Source organism: Clarias gariepinus, chromosome 13, assembly GCF_024256425.1.
Source record: "Clarias gariepinus isolate MV-2021 ecotype Netherlands chromosome 13, CGAR_prim_01v2, whole genome shotgun sequence".
In the NCBI taxonomy this organism is placed as follows: Eukaryota; Metazoa; Chordata; class Actinopteri; order Siluriformes; family Clariidae; genus Clarias; species Clarias gariepinus.
The window spans coordinates 30,304,896-30,332,539 of NC_071112.1; the positions used below are offsets into that span (position 1 = coordinate 30,304,896).

General features: G+C 40.4%; 2 protein-coding genes across 4 annotated transcripts in view; both read right to left on the reverse strand.

Annotated features, from left to right (window-relative positions):
• The window catches only part of dicer1 (dicer 1, ribonuclease type III), a 31,632-nt gene extending 10,721 nt beyond the window's left edge, over positions 1-20,911 (reverse strand). Inside the window, exons 1-23 of the mRNA XM_053509939.1 lie at positions 20,797-20,911; positions 15,042-15,146; positions 14,414-14,581; positions 14,141-14,294; positions 10,714-10,838; positions 10,119-10,253; positions 9,699-9,859; positions 9,368-9,536; positions 8,275-8,747; positions 7,848-7,980; positions 7,522-7,764; positions 7,286-7,440; positions 7,015-7,147; positions 6,223-6,298; positions 5,992-6,131; positions 5,610-5,789; positions 4,769-4,982; positions 4,432-4,585; positions 3,459-3,641; positions 3,261-3,366; positions 2,982-3,157; positions 1,288-2,044; positions 563-715 (exon numbers count right to left, since the gene is read on the reverse strand). Coding sequence (XP_053365914.1) covers positions 563-715; positions 1,288-2,044; positions 2,982-3,157; positions 3,261-3,366; positions 3,459-3,641; positions 4,432-4,585; positions 4,769-4,982; positions 5,610-5,789; positions 5,992-6,131; positions 6,223-6,298; positions 7,015-7,147; positions 7,286-7,440; positions 7,522-7,764; positions 7,848-7,980; positions 8,275-8,747; positions 9,368-9,536; positions 9,699-9,859; positions 10,119-10,253; positions 10,714-10,838; positions 14,141-14,294; positions 14,414-14,527 — 4,134 coding nt within the window. The 5' untranslated portion in view covers positions 14,528-14,581; positions 15,042-15,146; positions 20,797-20,911. The remainder of the gene's footprint in view (positions 1-562; positions 716-1,287; positions 2,045-2,981; positions 3,158-3,260; positions 3,367-3,458; positions 3,642-4,431; positions 4,586-4,768; positions 4,983-5,609; positions 5,790-5,991; positions 6,132-6,222; positions 6,299-7,014; positions 7,148-7,285; positions 7,441-7,521; positions 7,765-7,847; positions 7,981-8,274; positions 8,748-9,367; positions 9,537-9,698; positions 9,860-10,118; positions 10,254-10,713; positions 10,839-14,140; positions 14,295-14,413; positions 14,582-15,041; positions 15,147-20,796) is intronic.
• Positions 20,912-22,419: 1,508 nt separating this feature from the next.
• clmna (calmin a) overlaps positions 22,420-27,644 on the reverse strand; it is a 35,327-nt gene continuing 30,102 nt past the window's right edge. For 2 of the 3 annotated variants that reach the window (XM_053510225.1, XM_053510223.1), the window contains exons 12-13: positions 27,436-27,494; positions 22,420-25,936 (exon numbers count right to left, since the gene is read on the reverse strand). In XM_053510225.1, the coding sequence (XP_053366200.1) occupies positions 25,756-25,936; positions 27,436-27,494 (240 nt within the window). In that variant the 3' untranslated portion in view covers positions 22,420-25,755. The remainder of the gene's footprint in view (positions 25,937-27,435; positions 27,495-27,644) is intronic. The other variant, XM_053510224.1, reaches the window with a different exon arrangement.

Consider the following 27,644-nt stretch of genomic DNA (forward strand, 5'->3'; position numbering starts at 1 on the left):
TTTTTTTTTTTTTCCTCTTCAAGGCATGCTGATTAATAACACATGTTCAAAACCCAACTATAGCATGAAATACATGCTTAAAACTAACAGCTTCATCATGATTTGATCACGTTCTTTTAAAACAATAATAAATCATTCATTAATTCCAGGTCTTCCTATTTAAATCCGGCCACATTATGTACTTACAAAGAAATTTATCGAGCGCTCGGCTCGACTTCCGCTCATGCACCAGACCGCCAGGCGTCTTTAACTGGCTCTAATAAAGATACGTGTTAAATTGTGTGTTAAACGTCTCAGTAAGGCTGCCTGATCTACGGCGCGGAGGAGGAGGAGGAAATAAAATCCGCTCCTCTGGAACGTGCCGGACAGGATGGACGCGGCGCCCCCTGGCGGTGGACTTGGGGAGCTCCGCTTCGGTAAACAAAGCCAAGATGTTCTCAATAGCCTAAAGCCGGACCCATGAAACCAGCTGGGTAATTGCGCATGAAGATGCATGTTGATACGGAGTCAAGCGAAGCTCGCAGCGTAAAATAAACATCGGTGAGAGCTGTGGGAGACCGACCTCATCCGAGTCCCACTTGTCAGTGGTGCTCTTGTCCTGGTTCACTACGTAGCCCGGGGGGAGCCAGTTCACCGGCGGATCGAAGATAGACACCACCATGCGACTGGGCAGACCCTTCTTCTTCCCCAGGCGGTACAGGTTACAGTTACTGACCTGTGGGAAGGGAAAAAAAATAAACATGTTTATACTGTATATAAAACTAGAAAGCAAAAAAGGACTTTTTCGAAATTAAACACGCTGCTTTGTAATTTAGTCACAGCTGGAGCTACATCAGCATTCTACAGAACTTATTTAAAATAATAATAATTAAATAAATTTAAAAAATTATATAGTGATCAGTGTTTCCCACACAGAGTATATTTGTTTTTTTACTTCAGTGCTCCACCACATATTTTCTATAATAAACATCTTTTTATCTGCACATTAAAAGGATGCTAACTAACTTATCCTTTAAACCTCAACTTTTGCATCTTGGAGAAAGTTGGATGTCAAGATGATTTCATTTCCATGAAAAACTCTTTGCTAATATTTTAAACTTTTTAGTAAATAACAAATCGCAAATTTCCAAAAGTTATCTTATCCTTGAATCAAAAATCAGGTTTCCCATTTAACATTAAACTGTTTAAAAATAACTAAATAAATAAATTAATAAATAATAAAGAAATTATACAAAGCTGAGCCGATTAAACCACTTGGACGTCAAACGATCATGACCAGGATCCTACCTTCTTGCTCCTCATGTAGGAAAGCCGCCCCTCGTGGGCGTCGGGATAAGTGCAGAACAGGTAGGTGGTGATGGCGTGTTTAAGGAAGGAGTCGCCCAGCATCTCCAAACGCTCTAGATTAAACCCGTCACTGGCGTTGGAGAGGGTTAGGGCCTGCAGGATGAGACCTGGGTTCGGGCCGAGAGCTTTCACACAGTCCCCGGGTAGAGCTACGGTCTCGGGTGCTGAAGACGGCGGCGATGATGACGACGACGGCGGTGGTGGTGCTGTTGAAGGTGCTTCGGTGCTGGTTGGCGTTCCACAGGCGAGCCAACGCTCTGAGGTAGGTTGCTTCACACGTCCATCGTGAAAATCTGATTTCTCGTCTAGGTTACATTCATGGCCGTCCTGGGGCTCGCCGCTCGGAACTGAGGTAGTGGTTTGTGTCGATACGTCACTCGCTGGCTGGCAGTTTAGGCAAACGTTGCTGAGGTTCCTGGAGCGTTCATACGCGCTCCTGGGTTCTTCAGAGAGCTGGGCTCGGTGTGCGCACGTCTCTAGCTTTATATCTGGTGCATTGCAGTTCTCCTGCGAGACGGTGCCCTGTCTGGGTGAGCCGAGGTCCTCCTGGGCAGTGTGATCAGCGGGCTTACAGTGATCTTCATCACCATCGTCCTCGTCTTCGTCATCGTCCTCATCTTCTGTGCAGGTGCTGGGACAGGAAATAAACGACTTGCTGTCGATGGATTTCTTCCATCCAAAGTCTAAGTTGGAATACCTGAGAAACACGAGCGAAATTATTCATAATCAATTTACTCATCCCACCTTCAGCTTATATCTACACCAGATTAATCACATCGTTGATATTAGAAAATATATTAAATTCACAGGTTAAATAGAAAAAAGAAATAAATAACATTAGTAGAGAGTCCCATAAGCTTTATTATTATTTCTACATAATGAATTAATCTTTTCTTTTACTTATAACATTATAATTTTGTCTCGTTGTTTTGTGATTAACGTTTGTGTTAATAGCAGATGTTAGGGAAGTAACAAGTAACATTTTAAGTACATTTTGCTAAAATGAACGAAATGACTAAAAAAAAAAAAAAAAAAAGGATTTATTAATTTTGCTGATTAAAAATGAACGAAGATCCGAGTCGATAAAATGGTCTGAACGTCTCATCATTAGTTCTCACAGACAGATGCGTCTTCTGCAAGTTGGCAACAAGTTATCGATTTAGTTATTTTTTAATTTATTGATTAAAAAATTATTTTAGGATCAGGTGGTCCACTTGCCGAATATACACAGGAATGACTGCAGTGGGCTTCGAACCTCCTCGGCCGGGATCGTCATTCACAGGCGGATTCACAAACCCACTTTGACACATTCATTCACCAGAAGTTTCATCACAAGTCCCAGTTTGACTTGAACACTCCTCGTAGTTTTCCCATCATTACCAATGATGCGTGCTTTAATTTAACCAGACACAGGACTGGAACGAATTCTCTCCCGCACTTACACATGACAGTAGTGAGAACCTCAACCATTTCTTTGAACATAAAAAAATCTGCAAATATTCTAAGTGAGTTTGTAGCTGCTTGCGAAAACTTTTACACACAATTGATTCTAGTGCAAAGAAGAGTGGAAGTGGATTATCAACTCATGTTGGTAATACCAGAGTGGTTCTGATCTCGACAGACGTCGGACTGACCTGAATCCAGGCGGCAGACTCTGAGCCCCGACTCCGGCGTCGATGGCCGTCTGAGCCCGAAGTTCCTCGGCTGTCAGGAGGCAGTGCAGCCTGTAAAGGATGCTGGGAAGGCACACGGCTTTTCTCCACAGAGAAGCAGGAATTGGGTGAATGGCACATAGTTCAGGAACTAAAATCTAAAAAAAAAAAAAAAAAAAAGTTAACAGGTAAAGTGTGTGTTACTCATTAACAGTACTGACATGTATAAACAAGCAGCTCCAACCATGTTCGAATTAATACCTGTTTGTTTTGCAGACTCTCCCACTTGGCCTTCCTCTTCTCGGCACTGCTCAGAGGAAGCGCTTTGCCTTTTTGATTTAGGTGCCGAGGGGTTAAAAGGTTCAGCCTGAGAAACACAAAGAGCAGCACAAACCCTCTTTAAAAGGGTTCCACAACGATAAAAGAAAAATAAATCTTCCCCTGGGTGTGATGTCTCACCTGGACGATGTGTGGTCCACGTCTAAAAGTGGCTGGTTGACGTTGGACAGGTCCAGGTTGTACTTGGTTTTGTAGTACTCGGCAAACGTCTCGTATTCTGGGGAGGGGAATTTACTGAGCGGTGTGAGGTCCGTGTATACGTCAGCTACGTAGAAACGATGCGGCTGGTCGAAATTACGATACCTAAGAAAGAAATTTTTTTTTAGGGGGTAGAAAATATATATACAGTGAAACCTTAGATTGCAAGTAACGTGGTTTGCGAGCGTTCCTCAAGACGAGCAAAGATTTTTAATAAATTTTGACTTAAACAAACAAGTCTTGGTTTATGAGTACCGAGTAGCATGCATCACGCATCGTGATCACAACTAACTCAACGGTTTTTCTTTCTCTTGTGCTGCAGAATTGTGGGTAATCGCCCCCCTGCTTGGTCTTTCACTGGTATAATCAACATCTGTGCATGCATGTACTGTTTACTATGACACTGTGACAACAATTTTATTTTGTATCTGTTTGCGTGTGTACAGCGCACGTGTAAAGCAAAAGCAAGCCTAATTAGAGAGGTTAAAGATCCATTTTCTTTCTCTGTATCAGCCTCCTTTGTGTCTGTGTTCTCAATAGCCTAAAGCCGGACCCATGAATGCGAGCGCGTCATTGGACACCATCCAATATAATATAATATTAAAAGCAATTAAAAGATTCAGTTTTAACAAGTACGATACGGCTAAACCGATTTATTTTTTCCTAACAATTAAGGAGGTTTGGCCCCATCAGTCTCAGAAAAGGAGGCGTGGTTTGTTCAACATGCGTCAGTGCAATAGGTATGGCCAGTGTGTCGGCTACTCTCAGAAAAAGAGGTGTGCCCTTTGTCTAGCATATCTAATTTAAATAAATAAATGAATAAACCGCCTACTGGTGTTTTTAGTGTTTTCTTTTCCCACAAAAGTGTATTACGTTTCATCATCTTTTTGTCTACCTTGGAATGATGACAGCGTCCTGGTAATCCTCCAGTCTGAAAGTAAATGGGTTCTGCTTCGTGTACTGGGTATTCGGAATGCCAATTCGAGCTTCGGATTTCTCAATATCCTCCATGAACTTGAAGTCCATATCCAAAGCGCTGGAATCCCCAACTGGAAAAAAGGGTTTTAATTCAGACAAAGAAGAAGTAAGAAAAAAAAATCCTGGATTAATAACCACTTATCAAATCCTCCCTTACTCCCAAGTTCACATTCCTAACGTTAAAAAAAAGAGGGGGAAAAAAAGGCAATTATTATTATTTTTTTTTTAATGGTGTGGAGAGGAAGTGCACTCACCCACGTTGAGAGGTAGAACGCAATAGGCTGAGTCGGCCTCGGTGGGCCTGAACTCGAGTGCAGGTTTCTCCAGGCGGAGGATGTGAGAGAAGATGTACTGGTGCAGGCGAGTGATGAGCTCCAGCTGGGATGAGCTCAGTGTGAAGCCAGACTTCAGCAGTTCTATGGAGATGGTCACTTCACCGGAGCGGGTATACACAGGGAAATGTGGTATCTGGAGTGTACGGGAAATTAATAAAAAGTTAGAAAGTGTTAATCTGTGGAATGAGAGAAGCTAGACAATCACTTCACAAAAAATAAGTTGACTTGGGGTTTAACATCTGTACGAGTGTATTACACTCTACTGTGCGTTTACATACATTTGGAGCTACAGTATGTTTGCACCTTACGAACAATGGACCTTTGGATATATATTTGCATATTAACAAAATTCACTGTTTACATTCATTCAGATGCTTATATATAATATATTTACATGGTTTATGTATTTATTACAAGCATAATAAATACTATTACAAATACTAATATATACTAATATATAAATATTACCTGTTTTATATTGCATGGACTGCTTTATTACTATTATTTTTTTACACAAACTTTCCATATGGCATTGATGATGTAAACACATGATGAGAGAGAAGAGAAACGATATTTCAATTTCTTTGTATGTCTGCACATATGGTGTTGTTAAACAAAAAACCTTAAACCTTGAGTGTTTTACTGGAACTGCACCACTATAGCAACGATCCTGGGCATTTCATTTTATTTACATCTCTAAACTTCGAAACTCAAGATGACCAGTTATTTTGAGGAAACAAAAAAAAAAAAGTGGACATACGCGAGGTATTGGTTTTGCTGTGAGGATGCCGAAGCATCTGGTGGTGTCCTCAGGAGGGTACAGCTTTCTCCGGCGGAAGTTGAGCTCATCGGGAAGAGGAGTTGTGAGAACCATGCCGATCACGTATAGGTAGTAAGACTGCTCTGGCACAGGGTAACTGCCTCGCAGGCATTCTGGGATCTAAACACACAAAACTAAATACTTAAACGCATTTCTGGGCTTTAAAGACATCCTTTCTAAGCCCAAATTCGAAAAGGTAACATAAAGCAGGCACTTGGATCATGGGTTTTAGAAAACTAAAAAAAAAAAAAAAAAGAAAAAAAATCATCTAGAAGAAGAGAAAATTTTTAACATCAATTTCACGTTTTTTTTGTCTACTCACGGCTTTGGGGTAGCACTGCCTTCTCTTAGTGGAGCCCGGCCTGCCTGGAACACTGGTTTCCTCTTCATCATGCAAGTCCAGCTCCTCTTCATATTTCACCGTCTCCTTCCCCACCGGCATTAAGTGATCATCCAGCTCGCCTGAAGCCAGACAGAGAGAGAGAGACAGAGGATCAGCAAACAAAGCCTCTAACTCACCAGCTGAAGAAAGATGGTAGAAATATGTGCGTACCTATTTTGTGAAGTTTCTCGCAACACATAAGTGCAACAGCTTTCTCTGCAAGCCTCGCGCAGGGCATCGGGGGTCCCTACAACAAAACAGATAAATCATGAGCACTCGGAGTTTCATTTAGCTGATATTGCTATTTAAAATCAAATAAACTGCAGCGTCAAATATTTTTAGGGCCCAAGCACTGTAACATCAGCCTTATGTCGTCCTAGTGTGTGACGGGCTTCAAACACTATGACATCAACATCTTTGATGTGCCGAAACAGGGTTAATAACTGTGTATGTGCGACATTATATTGAGCTACATCATAGAGTGATGCTTTTTTCCAGCATTTGCGGCTTTTTGGAGGTCTAGACATAAAATTAACCCTATTCTAAAATTATGACTTAATTATATTGCTATGTTCCCTCTAAATGCATGTGCTTACTGTGCCTATTGTCTTTCTGGCGTGCTCGGGTGGCAATGGCGCAGGGTGCTTGGGTCCGCTCATCGCTACTCGCAACTATATTTAAAATTTGGAGCCGGTTCTCACAGCCACCACTGCAGCTCAAAACTAATGACCACATATGAATCATTTAACCTTTCACCCAGGTGGTACGTGACATTTTACCAAAATATCCCAGCTATTTCTTGAACATAAAAACAAGAAGAGAAAAACCCAATGAACATGAGTTCATTGTTCGCAACATGTATAAAAAAAATTAATAAAAAAAAACAGAGCTAAATAAAAATGACTCATTATAATTCTACATTAAATAATAGTTGACAAATAATTAAAAACAACCAATACTTACAGTAATAGGCTCTCTGAGGGGTGAGTTTATCGGTAGAAAGAGTGTGGACTGGTACACACCCGTTTTCACCTCTGCAGTCTTACACTTGGGTGCCAGGTGTGTGAAAGGGTCACTAGGAAGCCTTGCACAGTATCTGCACCAAAAAAAAAAAAAAAACTTTTATCCAAGTGCGTTCAAATGTATGCGTTATAATTTAGTTCTGTAGATTTTGTGTATGGTGTAGGCACTTTAGGATCAACATCCCGGGTGGGAACGTTTCCGCCGTACTGACCGGTTGACGTGGCCGATCGCTGTGTTGATGGTGACTCTTGGGCCTCCGTCATCAGAACGCAACGAGTACGGAGGGAGAATATTGTCATCGTCCATTATGGACTCCACCTCGTACTCGTTACACTCGGCCGACTTGGAACACTTGTTCCTGAGAATCTGAAGACCAAACAAAAATACATCAATCACTAAAATCTTTTTAAAACACACAAAGTAATGCATCTTGTCTAAACTGCTGACCTTCTCGATGGCCTTGTAGGTTTTGAGGTCCTCTTCGAACGCTTTGGTGCGCTCGCTGTCGGCCAACATGATGTAATTGGAGACAGGAGCTCGCGCCCGGCCTTTGGATTGCACGTAAGACCGATACTCCGTGGGCAAGTCGAACCGGACCACCAGGTTGCACTTTGGGATGTCCACGCCTTCCTCTACGATGCTGGTGGCGATTAGCAAGTTGGTCTCGTGTGCCCGAAATTTCCTCAAGACCTAAATGAAAGCAGGAGGAGATCCCTAAGTTCGGCTGACTAAGCAAAGAAATCAAAGTAATACGAGGTTTAAGGCTCACTCACTTCCTCTTGTTTTCTGAATTCCACTTCCATCTGCTTGTTGCGCGGCTGGTTCTTGCCGATGCTGTGGCCAGTAATGAAGTTGCTGCTAATGTAGGCCAGCTCTAGATCCTGTTTCCCTGCCTCTTTTATGAGCCTGTGTTTCATAATAAAATCCATTAAAGAAAATATGGTACAGTCTGTCCAGACTTACGAACAGTTCAGTTCGGGTAGCATGCTCGTAAGTCGGATTTGTTCTCAAGTCTGACAAAGTGAGTCTTATACACTTTTGACACAAATATACGATGTAAAGCATACCAATATGCTTTATGTGTAAACTGTATATATAAATAAGCATATTGGTATGCTTTACATCATATATTCGTGTCAAAAGTGTATATAAAATATATTTTTTATTATTATTATTTTTTTAAATCATACAAACACATACCTATTTAAAACGACCGCCGTGTAACGCCTTTCAACGAAGATGATTCCGCAGAGAATGTTGGTGAATGGCGAGGGGAAGTTGGCCTCTGGCTTTTCCTTCACCTCGACCTCCTCGTCCTCGTCTTCGTCCTCGGAGTCGCTCCATGACACGTAGTTGTCCTGATTGCGGTTGTTGTACCACTCGACACTCTCGAACTGCTGCCTCTCGAAGGGTTTGTATTCGTGCAGGATCTCCAGCAGCTTGATCACTTTGGGAGTAACAAACTTGAGGTCGAGTGACGCCGGGGAGAAGTGCTCCTCGCAGAGAGCGTGCAGTTTTCTCAGGATAGTGTCGGCAAAGAGCAGGAACTTGCGGTTCAGCTCCGCCTGCTCGTGCTTGATGTACTTCTGCAGCTCGCGCACCATGATGCCGGCTGCTTTGTCTGCACACCAGGGCCCGAGGACGGTCAAAACAGCCCTGCAGTCGGTTAAAACCTACAGGAGCAAAGGAGAACAGGAAGTCAAGAGATGCCAAAGAACAGGAGTCAAGAGATGCTGTCTGGAGCAAACAAGTTTTAAACTACAAAAATCTGAAAATTAATGGAAAAACAATGTTGGGTTTTAATATTACCATAAAATGTAGAAACATTAATAAATATTACAGATACAATAAAACTTTTTTTGTTACCTTATCTTAATTTTTGAGCATAATTCTTTCCGGAAGCGAGCTCTTCATCTAAAGCACTCGTATATTAAAGCGAATTAAAAGAATCACTGCCATCTGTTGGCTCACTGAAATTTGTTTTCTTTTTGTGTGACTTTAACAGAAACGTCTCTAATGCTCACACTTGCTTATGCCTAATTTTGAGGATTTCGCGGAAATGTGACGTTGCGTTGTCGCTAAACGGATTCATCTCCCACACGGCAACGACCTTTTTAACCTTTTTTTTTTCTACGGAGGCCGTTGTTGAAGTACTCCCAGACCAAGTCACTCACAATCCAATGTTTTACTGATAATTTGAACCAATCTGGCCAAAAATATTATTTTTGATAACGTCATTCAACCAATCAAAGGCAAAAGAGAGGGTAGGATAATCTAAAACGAGAAAGAGAACCTGTTTGGAGATGTAGGTGGGGTCTCGGTCCTCGCGATGTGCAGATAAGTTGTAGTCGTTGAGGAAAAGAAGAGCGTCGTCCAGCTCATTTATGAGCCTCTCAGACAGGCCACTGTTGTCCTGGTAAGGGCCGCAGTCCAGCACGACCTCTCTGGGCTGGGTCGCGTACCTGAGAGATCAACAATAAGGCAAAGACATCAAAAGACTTATCAAACAGGGCTGCTTTTATTTGTTATACACTGAAACAACTTTAAATGCATGTTCTATCTACCAGATTATCAATGTACATCAGGATGATAGAACGGAAAAAGCCACGCGAGAAAAATCGCACCTGTCTAGGACGACGAGATCGGTGGCGGTTTCGGCGTTGCTCTTGAGGATCTTCTCCAAGTTCTGGATCTTCTCCTCCAGATCAGACGGGTCGCATTTGCCATTCAGAATGGAAGCAGTCAAACCTAGGATACGTGGGCAGCCTGGACTGTCCTCACATTTCTAAAAAAAAAAAAAAAAAAAAAAAAGTGTGCAAAGAAAATCAGTGGAAAACTCATCAGCAGTCAAGTGAAGACATTATCATATTATAATAATACATAAACTCAATACTACATTCAAAATTCATACACTTTTATACTCCTGCCAATCAACTACAACCAATTCATTCTTATCGAACCATCTCTCCAGCACAAGATCTTATTACACATTCACTCATTTCTCTCTGTGTATGACAGGGAAACTTAAAACCACGCAATTTTACCTTCATTATGTCCCGGTAGGGATGGTCCGTGATTGCGAGGTGGCACTCGTCGAAAATGACCAGGTTGATCTGTGATAGTGGCAAGACCCCGTACTTCAGCACGTGCAGGAAGATGTTGCACGTCATAACGAGCACCTGCGATAGAACCAAGAGATGTAAATGATGGTGTGCGTGAAAAAAAAATTACAATGTGACAAACGGTGGACGGATCAGGTCCGCTTACGGATTCAAGAAACTCATTAAATGTTTTAAAGTGGCTGAAAACTTTTCCTCAGGTCAAGTCGAGCTGGCTAAGCTTAAATTTAGAAAAAAAAAAAGAAAAAAACCCTCATTAAATAACCGTAGCACTCGCAGAGTGGTCTCCGCATCAGACGTCTTCGGTTGGATTGTTAACGAACTTTATCTTTCTGCAGTCTTGTAAATGAAATGAGTTCATGATTTGTCACCAAAAAAACAATTAGAAATAGTGCTTTTCTTCAATTTGTACATAACTAGAGCAAACAGTAAGATTTATCTTATATTTTTTTGTTTGTCAAATCGCCTGGAGCTACATCACACTAGGTAAAGGAATAACAATGACCCAAACTCGTCCCACCTGATTTTCCTTTATCTCTTCGCTCCAGGTGTCCTCTGTCCATGATGCAGAGTTTTCTATGTATTCCCCGACCCGAAGATCCGAATGGGTTCTCACAGTGGAGGCTTGCTGAACCACAGATGAAGCTAGAAAGAGAGAAGAGAAAGGGAAAAAAAAAATTCAGAAATTAATTTTATGACAGAGCATGGACAGCATCCAAATACTCATTTAAAGGACATTTTCACATTAGGCACGAGTTATTGGTACCGTGCCGAAAAACGATTGCCCCGCCCCACAGGGGCATTGTAGGTCAGAGATAGAAGATTGGAGATTTCAGAGGTGACATACTGCATTGATGATGTCGCGTCTAAACAGTGATCTAAAAAGATTTATAATTTCTTACATTTCCAATTTAATCCAGGCCCGAGCGTGCAAGCCCGAGACCACCTCTTCAAGACTTGGGCACGGGTTACCGAGGCTGAAACGTTTGTGTTCTCAATGATCAAAACAAACCAGGCTTTTGGGGTCAGGTGTACTAGGAAATGATCCCAGGCCCTAATGTGAAAACACCCAAAACTGTTCTCTAGTGCGCATATGTCAGTGTACATGGGGAGTAGAGTCGTGAATCAGAGCTAGACTGTAAATTTAATTTGATTCAATTTTGCGGTGTTGCTATTTCGATTCGATTCAATTTAAGAGCTTTAATGTTTACTGTCTGATTTGTCACAATCTTATCCTATTTTTGTTTAGTCAAGTTTTAGTCGACTAAAAGTCTGGACCATTTTAGTCTAGTTTTAGTCAATGAAAGCTTAACATTTTAGCAATAAGATTGTTATTAATTAATCCTACAGCCAATCTAGTCTAGCCAAAATCATTTCTTAAGGTTTTCAACAAAATAATCATCTTAACACGTAAAATGCATCTTTTCATCTGATGTTTTCGGCCAATTAGATTTATTTTTAACCATCACCACAACGGCTGCCTGTCCATATTTTTTTAAACTACAAAACAATAGGAGCAGTATGGACAATACTGTGTTTTGAAACCTATATAATTTACACACTGTTGTAGGGATACTGTAGCTCCTATGGGTCACAATTATTTGCAAACCTATTAGCTTAATGTGTTTGAGAATGGTTTAACTATAAAATAAAATGCATCACAACATAGTTATGTTAACATGTGGTAACATAATTACCACAAAGAGGCTGTAAAACTGGGTCATTTTTATGGTATGCCTTGAGGTATGCACTTCAGGTTTGTGGTATTTTTCCCAGCGATGTTGTGCCCCACTGTTTCCCTCTGATATTACTACACATCTGCGGTCCATTATGAAGCAAATGGGCCCAAATATTGACTCTTCTCTTTCGCCAGAGTAATACTGCTAAGTCATGACGAAGAGTTAAAGATGACTGAGCTTGTGACATCCCCTCACCTGGGAAACGCAGCAGCTCGCGCCATAATGAATGAACATCGTATCGAATAGGATTATAAATAGGGATGCACCGAAATGAAAATTCTGGGCCGAAAACGAAACCGAAATTTTTGGATGCACTTGGCCGAAAACCGATACCGAAACCGAAAATGGCTTCATTAAAAAACATGTTTAAAACAAAAATTTTCTTTTTGTTTGTATTAAAAAAATGTTGCATATTGCAACTTTGCTGTCCTCATCTGAAGCTTTGAAGTGCTTCCAAACCGCCGACATACTCCGTGTTTGATGCGTAATGACAGCGCGAACGAGACGAGAGGATGGGAGAGGCGTGGCGACAATTTCGGCTTTTATTTTCGGCGCTTTCTTACGTTTCGGCCGAAACCGATAATGCAAAATTTCGGTGCATCCCTAATTATAAATAAAGACAGATGTTTTATTAGTTTAAATTTTTTTAAACCATATTTTAGTCTCATCTTTTCTCAAACAATATTGCATGCTGATTTCGTTACTGTCGCTGTTCATTGATACCCGTGCCCTCTCATCATCATCTTGTCTTAGTCACAGGAAAAAAGGTCGTCAATGATTATATTTTCCGTCATTATTTTTACTGACGAAATCGACACTAAAACTAAAGAAAAGTATAATCTTGCAAAATGACAATTCTGAGTGGAACATGGAAGCTGTTTGTATTTTTTTTAAAAGCCTTGGTATATTTTATGGTAAATTTAGAACATTTTTAGGGCTGCAACAACTAATCAATAAAATCGATAATTATCGATAATGAAATTCGTTGTCAACGAATGCCGTTATCGATTAGTTGGGCTGCTCACGTCACTGAGGCGCGCGACCACAAGATGCACAAATACACACAGATACACAGCCGCTCGCGCAATGGAGGTTACAGGAGCGTCTGCAGGAAAAAGCGCGCGCCCCGAGTCCTCCAAAGTTTGATAGCAGTTCACATTAAACGCCTCTAAGAAGACGGTAACCTGCACGCTATGTAAGATCGAGCTTTCATGGCATGTCATGGACGAGCACTTAAAAAGAAAGCATGTTTTTGTTACGGATGGCGAAACGTCAGCAGGGTCGGTAAAAACAGTATCTTTATCGTGTAAAAGTTGTATAGTTTAAGTGCTTTCGTTTAAACTGTTTGCTAACTTCGGGACAGTCGCGCTAGATCTGTTCATGTGCTACTCGCTAGCATCACATTGCGCAATCACCTCATGATCAATAGTGATTAGTTAAATGGCGCTACTTTAGATTAGCTTAAATTACACGGTGCGAATAACAGTAGAATATTACATTTAGTGATTGTTGTGGTTTTCAGCGAACGCAAATAACAGTATATTTATGACTATTAGCTTTTTGCATTTCTAAAGTTTTTTTTTAGTCCACTACAATGTTAACTTGTAATTAACTGTGGTTTTACTTATGCATACATCATTTTATTATACAAAATTACATTATTTCAGCTGTTTATATCTTAACAACTGAATATATCAGTGTATTTTTTAAACTATATATATATATATAGTATATATTTATACTGTATATATTATATACTACATTTCATTTAAAGTTTAAAATGTCAAAATTAAAGATTATTAAACTCTATATGTGGCTTTTGCATTTTTAAAAGTTTCTTTTTATACATAAATAATACCCTGATTTACGTTTTTAAAATAGTTATAAGCAAAATATCAAATTAAAGAAGTGGTTAGGTTTTATCCGATTAATCGATTAATCGAAAACATAATCGCCCAAATAATCAATTGTTAAAATAATCGTTAGTTGCAGCCCTAAACATTTTACGATTATTAAGCTAAAACTTGTCGATTCATTTAATCGAAACAACTAACAGAACATCGATTACACGACAAAACCCATTTCGAAAATGGGTTAAACCAGCTAGTTAGCACCACCTGCAAGGAAAACATCCAAGTCTAAGATTATGATATCTTGATTAACAACACGTTCCTACAGTTCCTTCAACACGGCGGGTTCCCGTGATACCTGTATTGACGAGGAAAACGGTCCTCCTCCCATCCTCCTGTCGGATTTGGTGGGAGAGCTCTTTAATAAGGAGTACTGCGATAAACGTCTTCCCTGAGCCTGTGTTTAAGCAGACTATAGTGTTGTGTTCGAGAGCTGCTTCGAGAAGTTCAACCTGAAGTGTAGAAGAAAAAAAAAAAAGAAAGAAACAGGAAACAGATGATCAGCAGCTTAAAAAAAACAGGTCAGTGAGTTATGGATGCGATTCCTGGTCCTAAAAATACACTGTCTTGCCTGATATTTTCTTGGGGTGTATATGTTGTCGTGGATAGCTTCCTGCTGCCACGGCAGGCCGAAGAAAGGCCCCATGGGAGAGGAGGCAGGGGTCACCAGCTGCAGTCCTGCCATGCTGAGACTCCAATCATCCAGTGTTTATCTCATTTCGTCCCGCACGAAAGCTCACTGCACGAGGACAAAACAAGAGATGAATTCTTTTAGATAAAAAGGGTTCGCTTTGTTCCGTTTTTAGGTACAGAAATACATTTACATACGCACGAACCAACGATGCGACAGAAGCTCGGTCTTATGATTTGGTCGAGCGGAAACCTAACGCTCGAGAAAGTAATGTAGTAAAACGTTTCAGCCATTTCTACAGGAGTTCACACAGTAAGGCGTGATGGACTTCAGCGTTATCGCCTTCACTGAGGCATCAAAGAATTAGATTAAACCTCAGTGTTTGGCTCTACTGCAGTGTCCAAGATGGCTGCTGGTCATAAAGATGTACGGAGAAGAAACACAAGTCAGACTTGAAAAAAAAAATAATAATAATCACCAAAATAAATATTAAATTTGCTGAACCATTTCTTTAAAAAGCTTTCCTCCGCCCCTTGTATGTGTGTGTGTGTGTTGTAAGTGGACTCACAGAGTGTGTGATCGGCACGGCGCTGTGGATCCGATCAGCACTTATTCTGGGCTTCATCATCACCATCAGCACTCCTCACTTATCTCGGCCACGCCCACACAGAATCTACCACATAAAAAAAAAAATACATGGCATCATTTCAAATCAGACCGGTTAAAGAAACCGGTTTACCTTTTAAAAACAAAAAACAAAAAAAGCTCAATTAAAAAAATGTGCTAATAGTGAAATGTTAAGAAGGAGTCTCCAGTTTTAATTTCGCTTTGTAACAGCCTGCCACACCAAAGTCTTCAATCTTTTGCTCGAACGTTTCTCTTGATGAGTTCGACTGTCATATGTTTAAAATACCTTCATTAATCTGTGTTTTATGAAACCACAAAAACACACACTGTCCTCACAAAGCTCTCACACACAGCATGAGATTATATCTTTCCAAAATTCAGGGGAAAAAAAAGAAAGAAAGAAACCTCTAACAGAATATGATAATGAACATGTCCATGGCAGGAAAAGTAAGGAATCTGGATCTGGCGTGTCGAGCTGTTTCGGCGCTGCGATATCAAGAGCCGTCGGCGTTCCCCCAGAACACAGCTGTAAAACATCACGGCTCATGGCGCGGGGCCTTTGACTCGGCTCGCGGCACATTTGCTCCTGGTTAGGTGCCGTGCTCGCTCTGCGTGTTGGACTGCCGTGAATTTGACTCGGATGTGTGAGCTGGTCGCTTCCAGCAAATTTAAGAAAATGCCGATGCATGCGCTTTTTTTCCATTTAAGGACACGACACGGGCTGCTCTTAAGAAGTATAGAAAGACAGACAGACAGACAGACATGCACTCTGACACTTAGTGCTGTGTTCATCCAGCTGCAGTAAAGCATGCGGGGAAATTGTGCCAATATTAATAGAGAATATGTAACTGATCAAGCTGTGGATTTCATTAACAACAAGGAAAAAAACACCTTTGAACAGAAAAATTAACACCAACATTAAGAAAAGAGAGAGAGAGATGGAGGGTAAGAGACCCAGGTAAGTAGGGAGGAATAAAGGAGGAGAGACGCAGAGAAAAAGGTAAAGCGCAAGACAGAGATTCACCAAGAGACAGAAACAGACGGAGACAAGACATCAAGGAACCGAGAGAGAAATAAATGCACAGAGAATGACTAAGAAGAATAGAAAGAGACGTTAAAAAAGGAGAATAAACAGAGACACAGATTGAAAGAGACTTCAAGAAAGAGATGCACAGAGAAACACAAGGAGGAGAAAAGAGACACAGAGAACACAGACAAGTAATTGAGAGGCGGGTGCACAGGAATAAAAAGGAAAGAATAGAAAGAAACATTGAGAAAAGAGAACAGAGTGCAAGACAGAGAGCGAAAAAGAGAAAGAGAGACAAAAAAGAATAGATTTCAACAGAGGTAAAGAGAGAGACGTCAAGAAAAAAAGAATAGAGAGACAAACAGAGAAATTAAGAAAGACAAAAAGAGAGAGAGAGACACAGAGAGAGAGAGAGACAAATAAACACATTGAGAAAAAGAAGAGAGTTGCACAAAGGCAGAGGGAAACATTAAGGAAAGATTAAAAAAGATGGAAACCAAGAAAGAGAGAGAGAGAGAGAGAGAGAGAGAGATGTAGAGTAAATGACTTTATTAAATGCAACTTTAGAAAGAAAAATGAAGATGTAAGGAAGAGGCAGAGTTTGTTGTTGCTGGTTACCTGCGCAAAAAAAATACTATTTATGAATGATTTCTTTTCCGATGGGAAAAATCTCCCAGCGCCGTTTCAGATTAGACAGAGTTCCAGCCAGCAGTGCCTGAGGAACGCACTTTAAATACATACGCTTTCCTCACCTCAAACACACACGAGACCAGAGAGACGCTGACGGATTATTGGAAATATAACGGCTGGTGTCTTTAGTGTGGCTTAAAAACCGACATGACCAGGCTTCGAAAAGCCTGTGATTTTTCAGTCCGTGCTCTCGTGGGCGAGTAGTAAAGGTTGTGCACGGTTCACACACCCTACAATCAGAGACACCGTGGCTTGACGCCTAAAAACCCGGGCCAAGAATATTTACTTGCCACTTGGAAAAAGGGGGAATAAAGAGTGAAAAGAAAAAAAAAAGAAAGAAAAAAAATGCCCCAAAGGCACGCCATCACTCAGAAAGCAAAAGGGCCCCCTTCTGCAGAACCGAACCCGCGTGTTACATGCCTTCATCGATATTTCATCCCTGCTTACATTACTGTCACTTTAATTTGAAGGCAGCAACACATCCATTTTGGAAGGAATAACATTTGTCGAGCACATGTGGCGCACAGGCGCGGGCCGCGATAATACGCCGCTTTAATCTCGACTGGAGGAACGTGAGGCCTAGATGATTAGCCGTTTAGACGTCACGGGGGTCGCCGCTGAAATCATCACCTCTCCACATGCTTTTTTTTTTTCGCTTGTTAAGTTGGGTTTTGCGCAGAATACACAACGGCGGGTCACGGCACCGATCACTCTTATAAGCACAGAGAGAGAGTGAGAGAGAGCAAGTCATTAGTACATACATCATTTCTAATACAAGCGTTTATACCATGGCACTGTTGATTAACTTGCTCGTACTAATACGATGTTATTTCCAACAGTTTTCCAGTGTTTATGCTTTATAACACACTGAGTCACAATAAAGTCTTCAGGAGAGCGAGACTGAGCTTTCCTGATGAGCTGCATCATTATTATGTCTTCAATACTCATCGTACTGCAGAGATGAAAGTGCACCCCCGATCGTCACACCCTCTCTAAATTGCTACTTGGACCAATCTCGTCACACTCACACAGTGTAAAAACACAAAACACTTAATTCACCAATGGCACTCGGGTGACGTGTGAGGAGGAGGCAGAGCTAAACAAACCAGTCATAGTTTACTTGGTGGACCAGAAGCAGTGTCCCGAAACTTTTGTGACAATCTTGTGCACAGATTTTATTTTTGTCCATTCAGGTCTCACTCACATGCGCATAAACTATCTCCACTCTATCCTTCGTGCAATCGATAACCCAATGCTGTCATCGCATTTCTGACTGTCCTGAGAATGTGGATAAGAACCATGATTTTAATAAAAAAAATTTATGGGGGGGGGGTCACAATTCGCATTTTAGCAAGGCTCATTTAGCCTTAACCCCCACCACACACAAATTTAGAAGCACAACGTTGTACAGAATGCCTGCGCATGGTGCTGGATTTAGACTCTGTGCACAAATGGACCCCACTCTACACCTTAGGGATGACCCAGAACTTGAGCCTGTTTACCTAAAACCAGTGTGTGACCTTAGTAATTACCTGTAGCTTGGGGACGGGGAAATAAATAAATAAAAATACAACAGGCACGCTCCAAAAAAAAATCTAGCAGAAATCCTTTCCAGAGAAGTGGAACTTTTATTATAACAGGAAAATTAGAGATTAAATCTGCAATGAGACATTCTGGGCATGAAGGTCAGGTGTTTATATAAAAAAAAATTAAAAAGGCCTTTTAGTCTTTCCTGCATGGGATGGATGAATCATATAATAAACAAATAATAAAGGGGAATGATAAGGGGAATGAAAAACCAGACTTGTACGATATCAGAATGCACAGGTGCTGATTCGGTTTGTATTACGTGCGTTTTAACGCTAAACTATTAAGAACAATGTAATTTACTCATTTTGTAACAAATATTAAAGTAAATTTAGCTAAATTTCCATTAAAGATATAATACTGTATAATTTTTAAAGAACACAAAGCAACCGTAGAGACAAAAAGCAGCTGGGGGGGGGGTGTAAATTATTACTGTATTTACATATGTAGTACTTATACCAAAGAAAACCACAGCACATAGCAAAGAAAATGCATGAATTACAGTTGAAATTCAGGTACGGTAACATAGGGGTAACATCTGTATTTTTCATTCTAGCACTGCAGGATCCAGCAGTACAGTACTGTACAGTACACAAGTTTACCTTTAATTTTTTTTTATTATTATTAAGGGTAATGTATTAAGCTATAAGATTTATAGGCATTCAAACCACATCTAAAATCCTTGTTTTTCCAAATTCGCCGGTGCCCTAGAAAGGTAACCTTGCAAATTTCAGTGGTCGACTGCATCACGATTTTATAAATATGCTGATTGGACAGTAAACTTTTTTCAGATATTGGTATAATTCTAAACAAACGCAAACAATTTGCCGCAACGCATAGGCAGGTGGCACGGTGCTGTAGTGGTTAGTATTGTGCCACTCCAGGATCGCGGGTTCGATTTTCGCCTCGGGGTTTGCGCATGTGGAGTTTGCATGTTTTCCCTGTGGCTTGGTGGGTTTCCTCAGGGTGATCCGGTTTCCTCCTACACTCTAAAGATTAACTCAATTGGTGTTCCCAAATTGTCTGTTTTGTGTGTGTGAGCGCGTGCGCATCCACTGTGATGTATTAGCACCCGGTCCAGGTATAAAACATAAATGGAGAGAATAAATTAAATTTAAAAAAGGATGCTATAGTATAAATAGTTTAGAGCACCACTTGCAGGATTATAGAGGAACTCCAACATTTACCAATTCAAATGCAAACACACAGTACATGTTGTTAGTCTTTCGGCTGCTCCTGTCAAGAGGTCGCCACGGCGGACCATCTGACCTGCGCACCGAACTTGGCACAGGTTTTACGCCGGATGCCCTTCCTGACGCAACCCTCCCATTTTTATCCCTGGGCCTTCCGCTTGGCCGGCAAGAAAACCTATCACTGAAAACCTATCATTGCCCCAAATGTAAACCTACATAAATATTTTTTAAAAATAGCAATTTTGACGTCAACTTAGAAAAGACATACAAATCGCAATACATCCCTAAATCGATTTTTCCAACTAATCTTGTATAGCTTATAATTTCCAAAGAATTTCATTTTGAGCAGAAAACCTCTGACACTGGAGACTCCTTCCAGAAAATAACAACAACTTTCCTGGTTAAATTAACCTCCATCACCATCCACCTTACCCTATAATACTGCAATTACTCCACGTTTTCTTTAACACTTTACACACCTTCAACAGATGATAAAACAGGAAATCAACACAACCTTCAGCACAACAGCTGCAGCTGAATCGCCTCAAGTTTAGGCCTCAGTTCGACCTCAGCTCTGGCTGTACTCCGAACAGCGCTGTGCTGCAAGCCTAGTGCGCTACGTAGGGCGCTGACGTCACCACTTTAAACCATAGGAAGTACACTAACGCAAGGGGGCGAGCTCTGTTTGGGCCTTAACCACCTAATGGTGTGCGGGGGCAATTAATAAGCACGCTGAGAGAAACGCAAACGTGTGCGAGTTATTCTGGAAGTGCACTGAACAGTGGTAAAAATATACATAAGTATCCTGGAAACAATTTTAGATTTAATTTTAGGTATCAATATTCATTTAGTTGGTTAGCGTTGCAGGCTAAGAGGCTAACTAAAAACAGAAACGTTATGAGAATATTATCATTATAACTCAGGTTACCCATTAACACTTATCATTTGCATTGAGGACCGGAAATAAGCCTCATTTTTGTGGCTTAATCACGTAAACGAAATATTTGAACATATAAAACGACGGCTAATCCAACAGCGGATGGTGACTGTGCTAAGATAGTTATGCTAGGCTAAGCTAGCGTGCTGAAATGTCACAGCGCTGGCCTGTTAAGCTAACTGGCTACAGTTTTTAAATTCAGTTTTTAACTTCTGCATGAAAGGAAGTGTTTCAAACACTTGGGAATAGGAGAAAATCTCACCTATGCTGTGTATTCTGTGGCTTTAGTGCTGTTCAGTGAATGAGTTACTCCTGCTCTGACTCCATTCCCTCCTGTTACTGCTAATACAGTTACACGCGCGCGCGCGCACACACACGTGCACGCGGGCGGCCGCGCGCCATACGCCAGCGCGCGCACTCACGCAAAAAAAAAACAACAATCAAATTAAACCTAAAAAGCACAGGACACTGGATATCAAACTCTATTATTATATTTAAACCAGATAGATAGATAGATAGATAGATAGATAGATAGATTTATGGATAGACAGACAGACAGAAAGATAGATAGATAGATAGATAGATAGATTTATGGATAGATAGATAGATAGATAGATAGATAGATTTATGGATGGATAGATAGATAGACAGACAGACAGATAGACAGATGTTTTATATAGATGTATATAATACTTATATATAGTAATTACTGTACATCGAAGTAAGGTAAGGTATGACACACACACACACACACACACATACAGTACTTGGAGAAACACACTCATGAAGGCCTACGCAACTCACAAAAAATGTAAGGAAGGTCTTCCTTGGCTGCCCTACATTAAAAACAGGTAACTGTATCTCACTGTAAAAACAAATAAAACAAAAAACGATTTCTTATATTTAAAAAAAAATGGCTTAAGATCAAGAACGCATGAGCCTGTAATTCACTTATTGACCACTTGGTGTCAGTGTATACAACAAATTCTCCTCCTGTTACACAACTCAGGCTTCTTCTAACATGGATTCCATTTTTTTTATCAGCTAAGGCCAACATTAACAGTAGAACTGATTTAGCCTTTAATATCAAATATTTAAATGTGTGCAGTAATATTAGGCTAATAAATCAATTTGTTTATTCATTTTCTATACCACTTGTCCTGGAAAGCCTGGAGACCTCGAGCACTAAACAAGGGTACATCCTAGACAGGGCGCACACACACACACACACACACACACTATGGGCAATTTGGGAACACCAATCTGCATGTCTTGGACTGTGGGATGAGTATCTGGAGGACAGGGAGAACATGCAAACTCCACACACATACACACACACAGAGCCGAGGTGGGAATCAAACCCTGGACCCTTGCTAATTAATACAATAGATAAACGGAGGATTGTGATTCCCAACCTCTGCTTTATCATACAGTATATTTAGACTATCTGAGTGTTCTAGACAAAGTATGAAAAAGAGGTTTGCTAGGCTTTATGCAGGTTTTATTAATGGGGATTAATGGGGAATAATCCTACATAGAGGTTGAGTTCAAACTGAAGTGCTGCCAGAAAAGCATTAACTTTTCAGCTATTTACTCAGATTGAATTGTCCCTCGTTTGGTCATTCATTCATTCATGTAGCCTGTTTAGGGTTGTCGGATCAAGAGTCTGTCCCAGGAAGATCATTCACACCTGCTGGCAATTTAGCACCGTCAATACAATGACAGGAATGTTTTTGGGAGGGTGGAGGAAACCGGAGAACCCTGATGAAACCTACATATGGACACAAGATGAATGTTTAAAATCACAGTTCCTACAGAACCACAAACCCTTGAGCTGAACATTATTCACAGGAAGAAACAGACAGTAGGAGACAGGTGTTTTTTTTAAGAGGCGCGTAATTTATTTGCACAAGGATCTCCAAATACAAAAGTGAAGTACCGATTTTACCAGATAGCTTTTACAAAACTTAAAACTTGTTTCGCAACCACAAAACCCTCATGCAGAGATCATCGAAGCGGGCCTTTCACGACTTCCAGAAATGTCTTACAGGGATAGAAGACGCACAGTAATTTCCACAAGGTCGCCTCTGCTCAAATTTCACACACACACACACACACACACACAGTGCTAGCAATCGGAGTTCTGTAAAGCGATACAAATCCGTGAAACTTCATCAAAGTCTATGGACTTACAGCATTAAGGAAATGATTATCTCTAACTTATCTACACATATAAAGGGAAAAAAATACAAACGCAACATATCAACAGGAATAAAAGCACTTCCTTTGAAATGGCTTATATAATACCAAATACATACAGACCTCACGTAATAATCGAAACTGAGCAGAGAAGACGTGATCGATGTGCTGTAAAATATACACAGAAATATCGAATACTTCATTATAAAGAGAACAGCGAATCCATCACACTTTTTTTCGGCCCCTCTGAGCGGCAAACTAAAGTCTTTGGCGGATTCTTTTTTGGCGCTTCGTGTTCAACTTGACACCGCCGAAGCTTATTCAGAGACTTGTGGGTTAAAAGTCGTGGATTCTGTAAAAGTGCATTTTAAATTGAAATTTCACTAGGCTGTACCACACTCAAGAGGACGTCATTATTATAGGTTAATTCAAATCCCCTCAGCATTTAGGCACACGTTGATGATTATTTTATAATTTATTTTTCAAAAATATATTGTTGTTTTTGGTGTATGCTCATAAGTTTACACACCCTGGCAGTGAAATATGGCGCTTTCTTTAAAGAAAAATATGATCAATCATCCAGAAATACATTTTAAAGCATGATTTAAGGAGAGTGTTGAGGTGAGCCCTTTTTTTTTTAGTTCAAATGATTATTGTAATAAATTAAAGATTTAAAATTTAAATCGTCTTTAATATTTGTGCTGATAGTATACACACAAGCTGAAACACAAAGATTTAATAAGTTATTAAGTGTAAGAGTTTTCACGCCTCTGGCTGGTCTGAGTGTACAAAATTAGTGTCTCTGTGTATACAGTAAATGAGTTTTTGAGCTAAAAATAAATAAATTACATTTAAAAAAGCACATTTCAATCACTGAGCACGAAGCCATGGGGAAGGCAAAACAAGGGCCAAAAGACCGTAAAACCCATAAAACCATTTAAATGGTCTGGAAAGTTCCTTATTCAGCTTTTACAATCGAATTTAACTCACAAAGTCCTGAAGTGCAGTCATGTGACAATCTGTGAACTGGTATACATGTGACACAAATAGCTAATTATTATATATATGATTGGAATATTCCTTTTTGAAACTAAAAATAAGTTCCATCCTATTTAATAATTTTACCGATTTAATAAGGTCTCATATTTTATAATTTGACTTATTAAATATGATTTATATATATATATATTTTAAATATAAATATGGCATTAAATTTCTTAAACAAATTGATGTTAAATAAATTAAGAAAATATGTTTGTTTGTTTTTTGCATATCCCATTTGGGAAGCTGGGGCCAGAGCGCAGGGTCAGCCAGGAGACTGGAGCAGGTGGGGTTAAGGGCCGTGCTCAAGTGCTCAACAGGGGCAGCCTTGGTAGTGCTTGAACCCTGACCTTCTGATCACTATCCCATAGCCTTAACTATTTGAGCTAACAATTTCATGTGGCAGCTTTCAAAATATCTTCCAAACACATGGTTTGTTTGGTCTGTGTTACATCATCCATACTTTCCCTTAAACTGGTCTGGGTTCTTAGGGGTTAAAGAAAAAGTAGAACTGATATTTAAAAAAAAGGATTTCCAGTTTTAGCCCCATAGACAAGAAAATTATTCGGGATGCAAAGGAAAAATGGTCAATCTTAGCTGAAATACAGGCTTGTCTGAATTAAAACTTGGTGTCACTTTTCCCAAATGCACAATAAGGAGTTAGTTAAACCAAGACAGGCTGCATGGTCAAGTTGGCAGTAAAAAAGTAGTTAAAAACAGCCCCCTGACATTACCCAGAGCCTGACAGTTTCTGGCACAAAGTCATTACAAGTGAAAAGACCAAAATTGGAACTTTTTGGCCACAATTCATAAACGATATGTTTAGAGACGAATCAACAAAGACTATGATAAGACGTCCACCATAACTATTGTGAAACATGGAGGTTAAAAATAAAGGGTCTCATCAACCTATTATCACAAAAGACACCAAGGCATTGTTGATGCTAAGGGGGCAGTACTGAGAACTATGGCTATGCAAATGTTTAGCAAGGACCACCAAATTATTTTCTTTAACGTTTTGTTTAAGGGCTGCTTTATTCCTTGATGTTTTATAGTTATAGAATTTAAATCTTATTAAAAATGATTGTATTTGGTCTGATAACCACAGTTCCTTTAAAAATTGGGACACAACTTGAAAAAATTTCTGCCAGGGTGTGTAAATTTATGAGCAGAACTGTATAATATAATATATATTTATATATCATCTTAAAACCTGAAATCATATGTGACATTTTCATCTTGTTAGTTCATAACAAAAATTCCTCCCTGAAATATTCGTGACTTTTTTTTGTGCCGCTCTGCAAAAAAAAAAAAAAGAAAATGTTTCCGGCTTTGTAATCGCAAGATTAATGGGATTTTTGTTTTTATTACAATCATTTTTGCAGTTGAAGCCACAATCCTGTCTGTTCATTAGGTGATTTGTTAAACGAGGGTGTTTCCTTCAAATTAATTCCAAAATAAATTCCATTAGCAGTTCTTATAAAGAGCCAGACTTTAATTCAAAAGTAAAAAAAAAAAAAAAAAAAATACACAAAACATTAAAAAAACAAAAAACAAATACAGTCTGATTGCAGGTTGTGTATCAAATAACTCCTTACTGGCGATATCAATTCAGTTACGAGATTAAAATAAAATAAGTGCACAAAATGTCAAACAGCAGAAGCGTTACCATACGGAAGGCCAAAACTGCAATAATAATTATTTACTTTTAATAATATTAATTCTCTTGTTAAAATATTGACTTGATAAAGCATTCGTGTCCATAAGATGCAGTGTCTAGGCTGTAAACCTGGCAACCTGTCGACCAAATAAAACCAACCTTCAACAGTAAACACACCCTTTCGATGAGTCCATGCGTGGGCGTTTAAAACGTACAGATATGGCAACGTGCTGTCAGTTCTCCGAAAACATTCATTCGCAATACGTGAGCTGTGGAAGAAAGCAAGCAGAAGCCTGCGTTAGTTAATCTGATCCCGCGTTCTCATTCGTCCAGGTTGAGCAGGAAGCGGGAAATCGTCCGTATGTCCATGTGAGGCAGGACGAGCAGGCAGTAGAGGAGGAGCCACATGAGGAGCAGGAAGTCGACTTCGGAGAGCCCCGGGTGGTTCGGACGCTGCGGAGTCCGTGCAGCACTGCACACCTTCTTATTACACATCACACACCTGCAGGTTCAGACAGAACATAGTTACACAGGATTACTCTAAACAAAGGGCGTGTCTCAGCGAAGGAGGTGTGGCCTCTGATCCTGTTAGGGAACGAGGTTCGAGCGGTGTCTATATGAATCTCAGTGGCCTTGGGTCCTGTCAGTCTAAGTAAAGGAGGTCGTGACCTTTCACCCTGTACATAAGTGGCAGTGAAGGAGGCTGGGCCTCACTCTGTATTTCAGGCACAATAACGCAGGCGTGGTCTCTGTAAATCAAAAAAAAAAAAGGTGTGGCCTCTGTGTTTCATTCACAGTAAAGGGGGCGGTCCTGATTTTTTTTCCAGTCACAGAAAAGAAGGCGTGGCCCCTGTAAACCAAAAAATATGACACGTGAACTCTATTTAATTCATAGTGTAGGGGCGGGGCTTATGTTTTTCATTTACGCTAAAGGGGGTGTGGTCTCTATTTCATTTATTGTAAAGGGGCGGGAATTAAGTTTTCCAGTTAAAATGAAGGAGGTGTGGCCTCTGTATTTCATTCACAGTAAATGTATTTTATTCATGATAAAGGGGCGGGATTAAGTTTTATAGTAAAGGAGGTGTGGCCTTTATATTTCAGTCATAGTAAAGAAAAAGTGCTCTCTGTAAATCAAGGAATAAGAGGTGGGGCCTCTGTATTTCATTTACGGTAAAGGGGGCAGGCCTTATATTTTTCAGTAAAGGAGGTGGAGACTCTCTTGACTACACTCACAGTAAAGGAGGCGTGGCCTCTGCATATTACACTCACAGTAAAGGAGGTGGAGCCTCTCTGTATTACATTCACAATAAAAGAGGCGTGGCCTCTGTGTTTAATTTACAGTAAAGGAGGCAGGGTTTCTGTATGTCAGTCATAGTAAAGGAGGCGGAGCCTCTCTGTATTTCATTTACAACAAAGAAGGCGTGGCCTCTGTAAATTATACACCTGGTAAAGGAGGTGGAGCCTCTCTGTATTACATTCACAATAAAGGAGGCGGAGCCTCTGTGTTTAATTTACAGTAAAGGAGTGCTCATTATTCTCAGCGAAGGGGCGTGGTCTCTGCCGGTCAGTCCCAGTGACAGGGGTTCGGCTTTTGTGTCAGTCCTAATAAAGGAGGCGTGGTCTCTGAGTTTATCCGTCTCAGTAACAGCCTCCCTCAAAAGCCTTTAGTCTTCTTCTAAGATTTACGAAGCAGAGAAAGCGCTATAGGTGTGTGTGATAGAATCTTTTTCACACTCATCAGACTCACACCGACAGGAAAACATGCCAGAGTGATAGAATGATTAGAGAGTAATTAGTGCGACTCCTGTTACAGGAACAGACTTGTTCACGCAGCCGGGTTTAGAGAAACGCCCCGAGCTTGACTCAGCTGTCTGGAACAGCTGCTCTGTCCGGGAGCTGATTTGCATCGATTTTGCCTGCGCTGGGTGGAGTAATGTTTCGTGGTCGAGCATTCAGATTTCTGCATTACGCTACACGACAAGTGAGAAACGTTCACAGTACCTTTCATCTGTGTGATTTGCCGTGATGGGTGCGGGGGTTTCTCCGTTTTCTCTGGGCTGCTGAAAGAGAAAGGACAGATTTACGACAGGATGAAACATCAGGGATGCGTACAGGAAATAATCAATGTTTTATAGACAATTTAAACCCTGGTTAGAATCGAGCCCTGGTGCGATTCTTTTTCGCAGTGGTTCTTGGGTCAGGTAAACACT